Here is a 15,376-nt window from a genome sequence, read left to right as displayed (position 1 = left end):
GAGCTCAGAGCCATTAGGCACAGAAAAATTTAAGTATAGACACTGGAACATCATTTAAGAGATTTTAAGGGCCTTTCTGTAGTCATAACCCTACCCTGGTCCTTGCTGCAATTCGGCCATTTTATTGGGGTTGGTTGAGTGGGACCTTAACTTTAGTTTCCAATCTGGAGATGAGGATGGGAGGTTAGCACAGTGCCTTACACATAGGAGGAGCGCCAGAAATAGGGTTTTGGTTATTTGCTAATAGTAGGAGGAGTGGGAGGTTAGGGTGGGGCATAGGAAGTATGGGTTAGTAATTTGTATTTAATATGTGTCATTGAGGAAGGGAATTCAATGACCTCTTAACCATGATAATCAGGAAGCCTAAGTTTTACAGCTCATGTCAGAATGGCAGTCTAACTCACAACATTATTTACGTAAGAGTCAATTTTACACGATGTTTTTTGTATATAACTTAGAATTTCTATTTTATCAACCCAATCAGCTGACCATTTGGTTGTATTTGTGCTAGGTTAGAATGTGCTTGAAATGATATGTAACAGTGTCTTCTGGAGATTAATCACCTAATAATTATATATTTACATAATTATTAATCTCCCTCCATAATTATTTTGTTATTATTAGATGGTACATTAATTTCCAGAATTTCAAACCTTGTGCTTTTGTTTTTTCCTGATTTGAAGGAGTTGGGTAAATGACTGAAAAAGACAGAGGCAAGCAAATAATCTCTGTTGAATTGGTGGGGATCGATGGTGAGATATAACTACTTTTGCAAATAGAAGTTTTGTAATTAAACACCAGCAAACAATTCTTTCTTTTCCTTGAAATATCATCTAGAAAGATGATAACCCATTATTTAATGAATTACCATTTTGTGTTCATACTCTCGTCACTGATTATAGGTTTATGTACATATATATACACACAGAGTTAAAATTCCACAAATGCTATCATTAAATTGTCAGTTGACCCATAGCGATTTTTAACACTCTCGTGAAATTCTTGTACCTGTTTGATAGTCTGCATACTTGACTGAAAAAGGACTTTACTCCTGCAAAATGCTCTATTGGGCAAGGTGGATTAATTAAAATGGAATTATATATGGTTAGAGATGAAAGGAACTTTAGCAAATATCTAGTCGAAATTCATCATTTTTACAGTTGAGAAAATTGAGGTTAAATGACTTGGTGGAGGCAATCAAATAAGTGGCAAAACAGGGAGAGACCCTGTGCCTCCTGCCTTGCTGTGAAGTGGAATGTCAGGCTCCGGGCAGGAGGTCCAGCCCCGCTTGTAGCCCCCATTAAACTGCAGATCGTTGCTCCTTTTCAGGCTGTAGAAGCCTAGGGTTCAAGTGCAATGGTTTTGTTATGGACCAATGAGCAAAGCTTAATAAATTACCAGTAGCAATAGAAGTATGTGCCAGGCACAGGGCTGAGGAATTTTACATACATAAAACAAATGTGCTTGGCGTTACTATCCCCATTTTACTGAGGGGGAAACTGACACTCTGGGACATCAAGTAACTAACTTGCTTAGGTTTACACACATCTGGGCAGCAGCAGAGGGGCGAGTTCAGTCGTAGGGGTGTCTATCCCCAGAGCCAGGCCTTTCATCACACTGTGTTATCTGAAGATTTACTAAACCCAATTGTATATATTCCACAATATTTTTTAAACAAGTCAGACAGAAATGCCTGTGTTGTCTCTTGTAGATCTACTTTGCCCATACAGCCCTGAAGTGGATCGAGAGAGCTAACATGGATGGTTCCCAGCGAGAAAGGCTTGTTGAGGAAGCCGTTGATGTGCCAGAAGGTCTTGCTGTAGACTGGATTGGCCGCAAACTCTACTGGACAGACAGAGGGTATGTTTCCTCCTTCAGTTGGAAGCTGCACAGAATGGGAGTCATGGGATGGGTAATGTGGGGCTTGCTTCATCCTCCACCTTGAACACAGGAAAAGGTTGCTGGGCGCCCGGCTGGGACTGGAGGAAAGATGACCCCAGTGCTGTCCACACTTCCCCCATCACCTCCCCACCACCAAGCGGCACGTTGTTCTTCCTTTCATCCAGACTGGCTCTGTATCCATGGGAGAATTTTGTGCACCAGAAAGTAGCATGTGCTTCTGCACTCAGGCTGTAGTAATCAGAGAAATGCAAAACCTGTCTGAATACAATTAACAAGTATTCTTTGAGCATCTGCTGTGGATCAGGCTCTGTCCTAGGTAACATGGGAGCACGAGGAGCGCTCCATCTTTTCAGTCAGCTCATGGGTCAGCTGGGGCGATAAGGCATGTACACACAGGAAAAACTAATACAAATGCTTGGTCTGAATATCAGTGCAAGAGATGTCACATGGCCCTGCAGAAATGATTGCCAAATGAAGGGTGTCCGCTCCCAGAGGGAACACTGGAAGGGGCTTCTGGGATCAACTAGCCCAACCCCCTCTTGTAATAGATGGGGAAATGAAGGCTCAGAAAGGCTAAGTGATTTATTCACAGCTACAAGACATGCAAGTGACAAATCTGGGACTAGAATCCGCATGCTGGCTCCCTGTTCAGGGAGCCTGAGGAGGGAGTGAGAGCTTCCTGCTGGAGTTGGGAGGAAAGTCCTCATGAGCTGAGAGTGGTCCTCTTTCCCTTTGGTGGGAATCAACAGAATCCAGAATCGGAGAGCAGTTGCAGTGTTTCTGCCCTCTGGGCGCACTGCTCTGGGCTGCAAGAGGGGCGGCTCCACCAGTGCGGTGCGTGTGTGCGTGTGTGCGTGGCCCTGGCCCGTGTGAGCCCCAGGAATGGTGTGGGAGGGAGGAGGGTGAAGGAAGGAAGTGGCTGCATCTGTTTTGTGTGCTAATGAGAGCCCATCGCCTTGCTCTGAGAGAGAGGCAGCTAACCACAGAGTACCTCCCAGGATAGTATTAGAGATGCTCTTGCTCCAGGCCACCTTGAAGATCTGGTCCCCTGTAGTCACGCTAAAGCGAAAGGAGAGAGAATTAATTAGGGTTTTCTTCAGTGAAGTCAGCAGTCCCAACACGGAGGGAGATGTCCCAGGGAACAAGTTTATATCCCTGGGGGTAGGCTTTCTACATCCGAGAATGTCTCTTTTGGTCAGGATAACCCATAGGAAACAAATGGGTTTTTAAAAATGAGCCAAATGTATGGTGTCATGTACAGTTATCAATAATATGGCATTTCTTTGTCTAGGCTAAGCACATTTTCACTCATTCATTCATTCATTTAACCATACTGTCCTTTATTCTCTGGATATTTATTGTATAACTGAAACGCGTACTGTGCTAACAGCTTTATATCCATGATACTATTAAATCCCAAAAGGGTAAGTTTTCTTATCCCCGATTTGAAGATTAAAACGTTGAGACTCAAAAAGGTAAAATAACTTTCCCAAGGTCAGGCAGCCAGCAAGTAGTGGATCTGGAATTTCAGTTGTAATAATGATAAAAATCATAATAATGGCCTCCTCTATGTTGATCCTGCTTAAAAGGAGATTTAAAATATCAGCTGCGTGTAATGACAGAGCTTGTACTTGGCTGTCCTAGAAGGATAAATGTTGATCAGGACAGCAGGTGTCAGCAGCTCTCGGCCCCTCTGAGGATGCTGGGTCTCCTGACGGTTCCCACGTGCGCCCGGCACCTCAGGTCTGAACCTCGTCTGATGAATAGCATCGTGGTTCCTCTGCCCTCCCGGTGCCTGGGGACATAACTGGCATTGCCGTCTCCCGGAGAATCAGCCTGCAAATTCCCTATTTCTCTGACTTCAGTAATAACAAGTTCTGCTGAATTCCTCTTCCCTCTCAAGGCAGCTGCTGAAAGAAAACCTTTAATTTGTCTGGAAATGAGAGGTTTATAGCTTGAAAACCTTGATATTAGGTAGAAATTGGATTTAAAAACTGAGATTCCAAGCTCGTGATATTAGGTTATATAGTAACTCTTAACCAACTAGAAGTGTATTGTTGGGTGAACCCCTTGGGAGCTTTCAAAGTAAATTCCAGCAATCCCGCCCAGGGCAGCTCCACAGTCAGGGGCTTGTGTGGGTCTCAATTCTCATCGCCTCATTCCTGCCCAAAACAGTAAGAACTTAGAAACAAGGTAACCGCGAGATCAGAACTGACAGTTTTCTCTCCCCTGGTCACAAGAAGTGGCCTCAGAATTCCTTCCCTCCCACCAAGGGGACAGGCACAGTGACAGTTGTGACTGAGTGAATTTGACACATTGAGTTCAGAAATACCTTCTCCCCAGCTGCACCCTTTCCACGACCACTTCATCTGGGAATAAAATTATGTTTTAAAAGTGGCACTGGAGTGTAAATGGTTTCCAGTTATCCCCATGTTCCCTTTACTTCCCTCCCGCCTGGAGCCTGTGAGAGGAATATCTAAGCCCCTTCCCCACCGAGTGGCTAGAAAGTGCGCTTAAATAAGCCACCCGGAGAAGATCTCCTCGGTGGTTTGCACAACAGGAAGGAGTGAAGAGTCCTGCCTTGTGTTTCTGTGCGGGACTGTGCCATGCAGATGTTGTCTACAAGAACAAGGGGCAGGCCTTTCCAGATGTTTGTTGAATGAATTATAGAGCACTATACTTTCCAGTTTGCTATAGGGAAATAGGGCGAGCAGGCAGCACATTGTCGGGAGGGAAGTTCTTCCTGTTCTCTCTGCTGTGGTCCTGCCTGCTCCAGGAAGCTTCCAGAAGCCCTGGTTCTTCACACAGCCGCCTGCCCTGAGTCTGCCAATTGCATTCTCTACAGTCTCTGTGTTATAATGCCCTCCCCCTCTCCTCCCTCCCCTAGCTTCCCCCTCCCCTCCCCTCTCCTCTCCCTCACTCACAGAGATGGAGTTTGTTTACTGTTAGTCTCCAGTGTGCAGCCGTTCCCTGGCACACAGTAGGTGCTCAGTAAATATTTACTTCTATATCTTGATAATAAAGATTTTTTGATAAATAAATGAAAAAATTAGGAAAGAGGAATTTTCTCCCCTGCCAGATTCCAAAGGGTTATTTTTTTTTTAGCATTAAGATTAGCAAATAATATTTCAGTATTCCCACTTGTCTTAGAATCACATGGGAGAAAATTAAAGTCCACATAGATCTCACCCGCTGTGCCTGTGCTGGCGGTCTCTGTGGTCTCGGAGGTCCACTCTCTTTCCTCCGGGACCCGTGACCACGAAGCTGACAGCTCTGCTCCTTGGCCTTTGGCTTTCGTTGGTTTCAGCAGAGATGGAGGGTGTGAAGAGAAAGGAATGGTGGTGTTTACACTCCTGGCTGCCAGGCCACTGACACGGTCCCCTCTATCTTATCCTTTCAACTGTGTATTTCAGTTGCCTGGGATGGATATTGAGATGCTAATTAAAAGACTGTGTTTAAAAAAATATATAGAATTCATGGGTGTGATGTCCTGAGTTGTATGTGAGAGTGTATGAGTGTGCGTGAGCTCACTTGTCATGGGGGTAATTTAGGATGTTTATTTTTGCATTTCAGTTAGTAACAGGGGAAAGGAGTATTTTTGTCTAAAAAGTAAAGTTGATGTACCAAGCCCCTCTCTATTCCATGCCTTTTAGGAAAGCTCTCATTGAAGGGAGTGATTTAAATGGAAAATTCCGTGAAATCATCGTTCGGGAGGACATCTCTCAGCCACGAGGCATTGCTGTCCATCCCATGGCCAAGTGAGTCCCTGTGAAGACACAGCACCTTCCTCAGAGGTTGTGGGACGGTTCTTGTCAAGATGCTAGTGTTCCAAATTTCTCATAAGACCTCAGGTGGTCAGTGGAATCAGGAACCAAGAAAATCCATGAGATAACGTTCAGATTTTCAGAAATGATGTAGCCAGCATGACTTCCTCATCCTTTTAGTGTGTTTTGATTTTCTTTTCTTGTATTAAAAATGTATTATTTAGGTACCCTTTCATTTTAAGCAAATTCAATTTCTTTTTGAAAAGAAGTGGGCTGTAATTTATTAATCAGACACACGACCATTAAACTGCTGTCTTTAAGAATCTATGTTATCGCTTTCCTGAGCGGAGGATGATATTTGGATTGCGTGGCTTATGAATTCTATTTGGAAAATCATAGGAAGAGTTCAAATGAGAGGCCATTCCTAGGGTTACACAGAGGAAATGGAAATCATGAAAGATTAGAAGACTCTATGTTGTTAGGTGTGAATTAGTGACAAATGTTGGTTTAGGTTTAGAGAATTAAGGAGAATAATTGGTTCCTTCCTAGTTGTTAAAAGGCAAGGATAAAAACTAACCTTATTTTACTTACGATGGAAATTTTACGATGGTCTATTGGAAATAATATATATATCTCTAATGTTTAGTGTACATATGTATATAATATATACTGCATAATATATTCTGATAGTAACTTATAATTGATTTGGAACCAGCCACATGATTAAAACAGTGAGAATGTGACCATATCTAAACAAGCCAATGAGAAGATACTGAACCATATTGACCTCAAAAAATGTACCTCAGCCCCTGATTTATGGAACTTAAAATTGACCAAGTTAACTGAGTACATTGTATAGAACTGGATACTAGATGAAAACGCTCTTCTCTTTATGTTGTCGTTTCATGTGTGCGGTGAGTTTTACATATGCGGAGAAGAGAGACAGGCTGGCAGGCTTTCATTGCCTCTTGCAGCATGAAACGCTAATTTAAGAATATGCACTTGAACATACTTTTGATTGGTAATACACCACAGTTTTTTAAACGAATAATTCCTTTTTTATCCAATGATCTGAGCCTTAATTCGGCATTTCCCGTCCAAGATGCTCTACATAGAAAAGATAATTTTTCACTTTTGAAAATTTTTTGTCCAATGTACAATGCTATACTTTGGCTTTCTCTCTTCCCTGGTGTACCACTCTAGTTTATCCTAAAGTGATTTACATTGATGTTTTCAATGATGAAAGAATGGAAGAATTTTTTTGTGCAGACTTTATTTGATGTATGCTTTCTTGATTAAAGGAGATTATTCTGGACTGATATGGGGATTAATCCACGAATTGAAAGTTCTTCCCTTCAAGGCACTGGCCGTCTGGTTATAGTTAGCTCTGATCTGGCCTGGCCCAGTGGAATAACGATTGATTACTTAACTGACAAGTTGTATTGGTGCGATGCCAAGAAGTCTGTGATAGAAATGGCCGATCTGGATGGTTCAAAACGCCGAAGACTTGCCCAGAACGATGTAGGTGAGGCTTTGGGATAGGCGATTTCTTCATCTTGACTGAGTGTTGATGGATGTATTACACATACACACACACACACACGCACGCACGCACACACACAGACACTCACTGTCGTTCCCCCTGCCCCCCAGCATAGAGTGAGAAAGGAATAGAGACAAACAGACAGACTTCTCCAGGGATTTATGAGCTGTGAGGATTTCCTTAACATTGGAATATTGGATAAAAAATAGTGATGTATAATCATTTCTCTTTGCCAAGATTTCCCAAAATCAGAACAAAAATATTAAAAATTTTAAAACATCTTTAGGAATAAGACCTTTGTTCAGCTGTTATCATTTCTTATGAAAATGTCATTTCACAACAGTGATAATATCACCTTTAGGCATTAAGGAATACCCATTCATATTCAAGGATTAATAATCAATATGGTTTTCTCACTATTAGATTTTCAGATTTTGTGTGTGGTGTCATGAATTTTCATAAATGTCTTTAAAACGCTATATAGTCTATACTGTTAAAAGAGAAGTACAAATGGCTATGAGATTATATAGCAGTGGGAGATTAATTTTGACTCAGAGAATCTGAAAAGACAATATTTGAACTGGGCCATGTGATAAATAGATGGTCATAAAACAAGATCATTTGAAATAAGGCTGCAAAAATTGTTATGGTAGTACTGCCAGGATATGTTGACTGAACTTAATTCTGAATATACCTGGGAGCCATTGCATGTTCTTGAGCAGGAAATGGATCTGATAAGATGGGTGTCTCAGGGTAACTACTCAGGTAACAGTATCGATTGGGTTGGATCCAACAGTGAGCGTTGGATTGGAATTTGGAGAGAAAGAACTCAGTGATGAGGCTGCAGTAGTTAATTAATTCAGTCAACAGCCTGTGAAGGCCTGAGTTAGAGTATTGCCACTTAAAAGTGGAGTGGAAGATTAGAGTATTAAAAAAGTCATCGTGAATGAATAATTGAGAGGATTTGGTAACAGATTGATATAGAAATGACGGCCAGGGCAATGTTGAAGGTACTTTGGAGATTTAGAAAATGATTGTTTGGGAAGATGAGAAAACATGGTCTCTCTTGTCTAGGAAGAAGCTAACTAATAATCTGTATACGATATTTATTTTGCCCATTCTCTTTGGTCGTAGACGTAATGAATTTCTAGATTTGTATTATACATTAAATAGATCAAGATAAGCATAATCGAAAAATTTACATACTTCCAAGCTTCTTTAAAAATTAAAGACATAATTCACAATAAATGATAAGCTTGTATACAATTGTCGACTTTATTCATCCATGCACTTAGATGTTTATTGAGTCATTATAGGAAGTAGAGATACAGTGGCGGGCAAAACAGTATGTTTCCTGCAAAGTCATGGAGTCTAGGAGGGGAGACATACTCTATTAAAAAAACACACTGCCCAAATAAATGTAAAATTATAGCTTTGACATATGAAGATGAAAAGGAAATTTCTAACCAGAATGTAAAGGCACCATATTCTAAACCAGAAAGCATAGCAGATATTTTGTGAATCATTTGTATTGCTACTGTAGTCTCTGACAAATGCAACTTCTTATTAAAGGGCATTATCAAAAATTTGACATGAAAATATCTAAATAACCATCCCCATCATTAGGGTGCCATCTGCTGGTATGCAAGTGGTGTCTTATCAACTACCACATCAGGATTTTTAATGTAAAGATTGAAGGAACTCATTCTTCATGTAAAATACAATTGTGGGTCTTCTATAAACAAAAAATAAGGAAGATTATGTCTAGTGTGGGGTATTTGTTTATTGAAAAACTATAGCTAATTCTGATACATGCTACAGCCAGGATGAGCCCTGAGGACATTATGCGAAGTGAAATAAGCCCATCACAAAAGACAAATCCTGTATGAGTCTACTTATTTGGGGTGTCTAAAGTAGTCAAATTCATAGAAACGGGAAGTAGAACGGTGCTTGCCAGGGAGTAGGGAAGGGGGAAATGGGAAGTTGTTGTTTAGAGTATAGGGTTTCAGTCTAGCAAGATAAAACAGGTCTGGAAATTGGCTGCACAACAATGTGAATACACTTAACAGTACTGAAGGGTAATTCAGGTTAAGATGGTAAATTTCGTGTTATGCATTTTTTTACCACGATAAAAAAACCCGATGCTATGTAAAAAGTTCTCTTGCTGCATTTATGGCTTTAATTTGGGACAAAGATCTAGAGCCCAAAATGAATCTTAGTGATCCTGGTCAGTCAGTAATGATGAGTGAAGACCCACGGTCACCAGGACAAATCATTTGAGTTTGCATCAGTAGGGGGAGACATTCATTCTAAGCCACCAAATCCATTGCTGATTTGCAAGACTGGCCTGGAGAATGTGATAGACATGATAAAAGATCCCAACTTGGGGCTCCTCAGTGTTGGCTTCTGACCACTTGAGATAGTGTATTACCAAATTTCCCAGCTTATGATGTACATCTGAAAATAATTAATTAAAAAAAATTCCCAGCTTACTAAATACTGGAATATCTCATCAGAGCAGTTCAGTGGCATGGAGAGCTGGGTTTATTTGAGGTGGGGTCAGAAGAACCCACTTAGGGGTCAACAGGAGCCATGGAAATGGAGGCAGCAGATAAATAAACAACTTTCAAAAAAACTTGGCTAAGAAGGGAAGGAAAGGGACAAAAAGACGCTAGAGAGGTCAAGGGGATGAGGAAGTCAAGCTAGCAGAGAGCTGAGGATATTAATTGGCTAAGAGAAAGAAGCTAGAAGGATGAAGAGAATGAGGATGTAAATGAAAAGAGCAATTGAGAGAACAAGGTCTCAGAGAAGGCCGGAAGGATGACACCAGGAGCACAGTCGATGGGCTAATTTTAGATGGGGGAGAGATAGGAAGGGAGGTGGGGACCCAATGCAGGGAGATGTGTTGGTCAATGTCGGAATTTGAGGAGACTGTTAGTCAATTACCTCAGATTTTTAAAGATCCTTACAAAAACCTATGGATTTAGTCTACTGCTTATTACTGCCATTCAAAAGACAAGGAGCCTAAGGCAAACTGGTAAAATAACTTATTCAAGTTTAGTCTATAGATAGTGACAGAATCACTGAACACAGAAACATTCCCGCCTTAGCCTCCTTCTTGGTGCTGTTATGTCAATCAGCCCACACTCTCCCACGCTCCAAATGCTGGGTGACAATGGGCTTTGCTGGGAACTCATCCCACCAGGCTCCCATTCTGAGATGAGGTTCCCTCCTCATGTGGGTTCTCCTGGATGCAGGTGGAGGTGGTGTCTCGTACCTTGCTTGGCAGCTATACTAAAGAATTGATTTAGTGTAGGAATTGTGTGTGAATATGTTTCAAGCCTTGTCCTTTTAAAAGTATCCATGGCAAAGACAAGATGGATGTAATGGATTGGAACTGCTTCCAGGGCACCCGTTTGCTGTGGCCGTGTTTGAGGATCACGTGTGGTTCTCTGATTGGACTGTGCCATCAGTAATAAGGGTGAACAAGCGGACTGGCAAAAACAGGGTACGTCTCCGAGGCAGCATGCTGAAGCCCTCATCACTGGTTATAGTTCATCCATTGGCAAAACCAGGTACACTGGACGTGTTACACAGTCTTTCTTTGGCTGGAATCTGCACCTGTTTTAATTGTTTGATGGCAGGGGAGGGAGAGCGGATGCTGCAATTCCCAGTAATTTGGGTAGATGTTAAGATTTCCTGAGATTTGGATTTTGTTTCAACTGAGACAATCTGTTAATGAGTTTGGGCTTTGTCCCTCCAATTTCATCTTTTCTTGCCTTTTAGTTATCTGATCCTTTTCAAAGACTCTTGGGTTAAAGGTGCTCAGGGCAGGGCTCCGGGTGGGGAGGAGCCATGTAGACACCTGCAATGGAAGCTTCTCTCTACACCTGGGCCTTTCCCCGCCTCCTGAGAGGGCCAGGGAGCATCAGCAGGGAGTAAGCAGATGGAAAGGGCATCCAGTAGCTCTTCTTTCTGAGTTGCCCTTTGTCAGTGTCACTAGATGAGTCACAAAATAGGAAACATGTCGGCCCAAAGAGCTTCTTGAACAGAAGGACTGGCTATACTCAATATTGATACTCGTAAGATAATAACATTCTGAGCTCTTCTTAAAATCAGCTCTTTTGAAATAACTCTTGATATGGGCTCCATTTGGATAGACTGAGTTTCTCTCCCCTAGAACTGCACACCGTGATTTGCGTCAGTGGCACCCTTGTCATCTCCGAGCCCACATGTGAATGCCCCTCTCTTCCCTCTAGGAGCAGATCCCTGCTCACATCAAAATGGAGGCTGTGAACACACCTGCAAAGAAAGGTTTGGAACTGCTCAGTGTTTGTGTCGTGAAGGTTTTATGAAAGCCCCAGATGGGAAAATGTGTCTGGCTCTGAATGGCCATCAGATATTGGCAGGTAATCATTTGGCTAAATTACCTTACCTTGGCTCAGAAACATAGTTCTACATCAAACCTATGCTTGTGCTGACTTTAGCCCATTTTAAAAGCTCTTCGCTTTTAGGGATGCCAAGTTCTTGGGTTCCCCCACCCGATGAGTTTGGGCTCCTTATTCCAGACTAGATTCAATTGACCTCCTCTAGTTCTAAAATTAATGAACAAGAGGTAATATTCCAAGTCTTAAGTTCCAATCCTCCAGCCCCCCATTTGTGGTGGAGTAGTCCATCCTTGGAAATAAATGCCAGCATTTTACCACCTTGGATAATGTTCAGAGACGTTTTCTTTTGTTTCATAGCCTCAGTTTTAGAGGTAGTCACCTCAAACCCCTATGACACATGACTATCTTAATAGGAAAAGCAAAGTCCTTTGTAATAAATAACTTGAGGATATCAGACAAGTGCAGGGATTGCAGCCTGAGCAGGCTTGTGATCCACATTTTTAAATAGTAAATGTGGCTTTGAGGCGGGGGGGGCAGAGTCCATCAAATACGAGGTGGAACCAGCTATGCCCATTCGCTTCCCTCGAACGTGCGTCCAACAACCATGGCACATTTGGAGTCCTCTCTTGATATCTTTATACCAAAGAGAACTGAAACTTTATTAAAAATGTTTTTTTAAATTCATATTTGTCTGATAGGCATGGTGTAAGTTAGGTGACAGATTGACAGCAAATAAATGGATTGATCTATCCATGGACCAGAATTGGATATTTCAGAACTTTCTGTTAATTGTTGCCTGAGGACAACAGTTCTCAGTCTTTTTGGCTTCAGGACCCCTTTACGCTCTTAAAAAGGATTGAGAACCCCAAAGAGTTTCTGTTTCTGGGGGTTATATCTATCAAGATGTATGATATTAGAAACTAAAACTAAAAAAAATTTAATATCTCTATTAAAATTACAATTAGACTCCATTATATATGAACATATTTCTATGGAAATAAATGGAATAACTCTATTTCTCAAAACAAAAAATATATAGTGAGAAGAGTGGCATTGTTTTACACATATCTTTTTAATGTCCTGCTTAATAGAGGGCTCTGGGTTCTCCTGTCTGCTTCCATGTTGAATGTGTTGCTGTGGTGAAAATCTGGAGTTGGACATGGAGTTGGAAAAGGAAGGATTATTCAATGGCCCTTCTGATGCCTTTTTTGTATATCTTCTTTTGATACTAGATCAGAGATAGACAGGTGATGGTTTCTCAGAGTTTAGTTGCAAAGTGCAATCTGAAGCCATGTCGATGAACTTTTTGTCCTCTGCTACATTACAGCCCAGTGGTGTGTTTTGTATTTTGTGGGCATGATTTTGTAGCATCGTGTTCTGGTCATTTGAAAATATTGATTGACTGAGTTATGCAGACCTTCCAAATGTCACATTAATATACATAAAATCGCCTTCATTAATTACTATCGTCAAATTCATCAGAAAAGTCTTTGAGTAATGGGATTTTGTCAAGCTCGAAGTAGTGGAAAAAATTTTCCAGAATTCTACTTTTCACTTGAAAGCTCAAATTTTGTTATTGGCAACAAGCAGTGTGTGTTATTTTCCTTGAAGTGACAGGCTCACTTCATTTTTGAGAAAATGCTTGCCAAATCCCCAAGTGTTAATGATGCAGTTTATCAGTCATTCTTTCAAGTGAAAATAATGTTCAATGAAAAGAGAGGCTGCATGAGTGCTTTGCCTGCAGGTGGCTGGCAGAGCTCCAGGGTGTGAACTGGTGGTTGTGTGTGTACTTCCTGTTTCGTTACACAGAATAGTAAAGAGCCAGGTAGCCCTTGGCCAAGATTTTTAAAAATTAATAATTTTACTTGAAAATTATTTCAAGATTATTTCAAGATTTCAAGAATCATGGGTTCTTGAAAGTGGAACTGGATTGTGTGTGTGTGCAAGCGCGTGGCAGTGAGGAACATGACTACTAGAAGGGTTGGGTGCATTGCCTTAACTTGTGCCAAGACACTGCAGTTTCACCCATCATTGCTTTTAGCCCAAAATATCCATGTCTGACGTGGTGGGAAAGGGCAAATAACGTCACAGTTATTAGCCTTTTATGAAAATAGTTTTGACCTTATGGACTCTATGCAACGGGATCTTAGGAATCCACGGACCACACTTAATGTTTTAGGGGATCCATTTCTCCCCTGTTCTTGGGAGTTGCATGGGTCCCATGCCTATGTTAAATTATGGCTTGTTTATGCCCTTCCACATTTCTAAATACAGGTAAAATTGCACTAAAATAAATATTGAAAGCAGCCTAGAGGAGAAGGAGTGTATATGAAAGGCAGGTTGGAGAGATCATCCCATTAACTTGTCCTCAGTAATGGCGGGCTGTGATTATGAGCTGATTACATTCATTAGCATTTTGGTATTTCACTCATTGTTTTTTCCAGGACCTAAAACAGTTGTGTCTTCCTGCGCTACTGGCTCCCTCACTCTCAACCATCAAATGCACTGAGTGAAGCTGGCAGGGTGTTGTACAGGGGGTGAGGTTTTCTAAGTCATCAAGACCCTGCCAGTTTTCCTGAATCCTCTTACTGTAAGAATGAGTCTGAACTTACAACCAACAAACAGCTGTAAATATAAGTTAAATCAAACTGTCCTTGAATCATAAAAGATAAATTAATTGTGTCTGTTGATCTTCAATAGGTAGTGAAGCAGATCTAAGTGGTCAAACAACGCCATTGGGCATCTTATCCAGGAGTAGAGGGTGTGAAGATAACATTTCAGAATCTCAGCAAATGCTAGTGGCTGAAATCATGGTGTCAGGTATGACTAATGAGTTCTCCGTTACAGCTTTGTTCCAACAATTTCCATTACAATTACCTATTAGAAATTCTGAATTATCTCTCTACTTAATGTTGGCTAAATCTACACAAAACTGGTGAAACCAAACTTTGGACTGTCTTTGGTTCTCTTCTTCTGAACGGTGTGCCTGAGGAAGATGGGTCCGTATTAGCCTGGACATGAACTTGACTCCTTGAGAGTCTTTGGACTGAACCTTCTGGAAGAAATCTACCTTGGAAACAAAGGTGAAAGATAGGAAAGAGCAGATGTGAGTGTATCCCCATCCACATCTAGTCTTTTTGGAATTTGGCTCGGCAGCTTTACGTCCAGTAGTGCAAAAAGTAGATAGTAGTTGATAAACAAATACAGTTTGGCTGCTTCAGCTGCTCCAGAAGGCCCACAAATAGCAAATGTTAGAATTTTTTTCCTCTACATTGCACGTTTATCACCAAAATGCTAAATAGTTTGTTCATTATGTGTCAACTTTAGGGAACCTAATTCTTTTATATTCTGTATTCACTCATGAGGCCAGTGGTTTTCAAACTGGGCTTAGCTGAGCCCTGGAGTTTCTGCAAACCCCACCCCGTCTGCGCTCTGCGTCTCTGCCCTTCAATCAATGCAGCTCCACTTTGAAAGCTTTTATTGATTTGTATTTCTGAGTAAGAGTTTATTTTAACAGTGTCTGTAGCTAAAAATAAGTTTGAGAACTTCACATTACACATTAGATACTCAACAAAGTGCTCATCCAACTTTTCTGGTCTACAGACTACGTTGTCAATGTCTGAGACCCTGGGGACTTCTTAGCCCTCCTTCCAAGAACATAGGGTGATTTTTGACCAAATACAAAGAGGTAGATATTTTTAGGAATAATAATTTGTATGGAGCTTTAGAGTTTGCCAGGTAGTTTAAATATATCCTCTTATTTAATCCCTATCACAATC

At 41.2% G+C, this 15,376-nt stretch overlaps 1 protein-coding gene across 10 annotated transcripts in view; it reads left to right on the top strand.

The window, feature by feature from the left end:
- Nucleotides 1–15,376, top strand: part of EGF (epidermal growth factor) — an 81,035-nt gene that overhangs the window by 43,764 nt on the left and 21,895 nt on the right. For 6 of the 10 annotated variants that reach the window (XR_011436764.1, XR_011436763.1, XM_070261558.1 and 3 more), the window contains exons 11-16: nt 1,712–1,860; nt 5,556–5,660; nt 6,968–7,191; nt 10,617–10,784; nt 11,469–11,618; nt 14,298–14,417. Coding sequence is in view for 7 of the 10 variants with exons in the window: in XM_070261558.1 (XP_070117659.1) it covers nt 1,712–1,860; nt 5,556–5,660; nt 6,968–7,191; nt 10,617–10,784; nt 11,469–11,618; nt 14,298–14,417 (916 nt within the window). In the remaining 3 variants the exon portion in view is untranslated. The remainder of the gene's footprint in view (nt 1–1,711; nt 1,861–5,555; nt 5,661–6,967; nt 7,192–10,616; nt 10,785–11,468; nt 11,619–14,297; nt 14,418–15,376) is intronic. The other 4 variants (XR_011436765.1, XM_070261561.1, XM_070261562.1 and 1 more) reach the window with 1 other exon arrangement.

This window comes from Equus caballus, chromosome 2 (genome assembly GCF_041296265.1).
Source record: "Equus caballus isolate H_3958 breed thoroughbred chromosome 2, TB-T2T, whole genome shotgun sequence".
Classification (NCBI taxonomy): Eukaryota; Metazoa; Chordata; class Mammalia; order Perissodactyla; family Equidae; genus Equus; species Equus caballus.
Note: the sequence above shows the minus strand (reverse complement) of the source record. Positions and strands in the feature narration are given on the sequence as shown.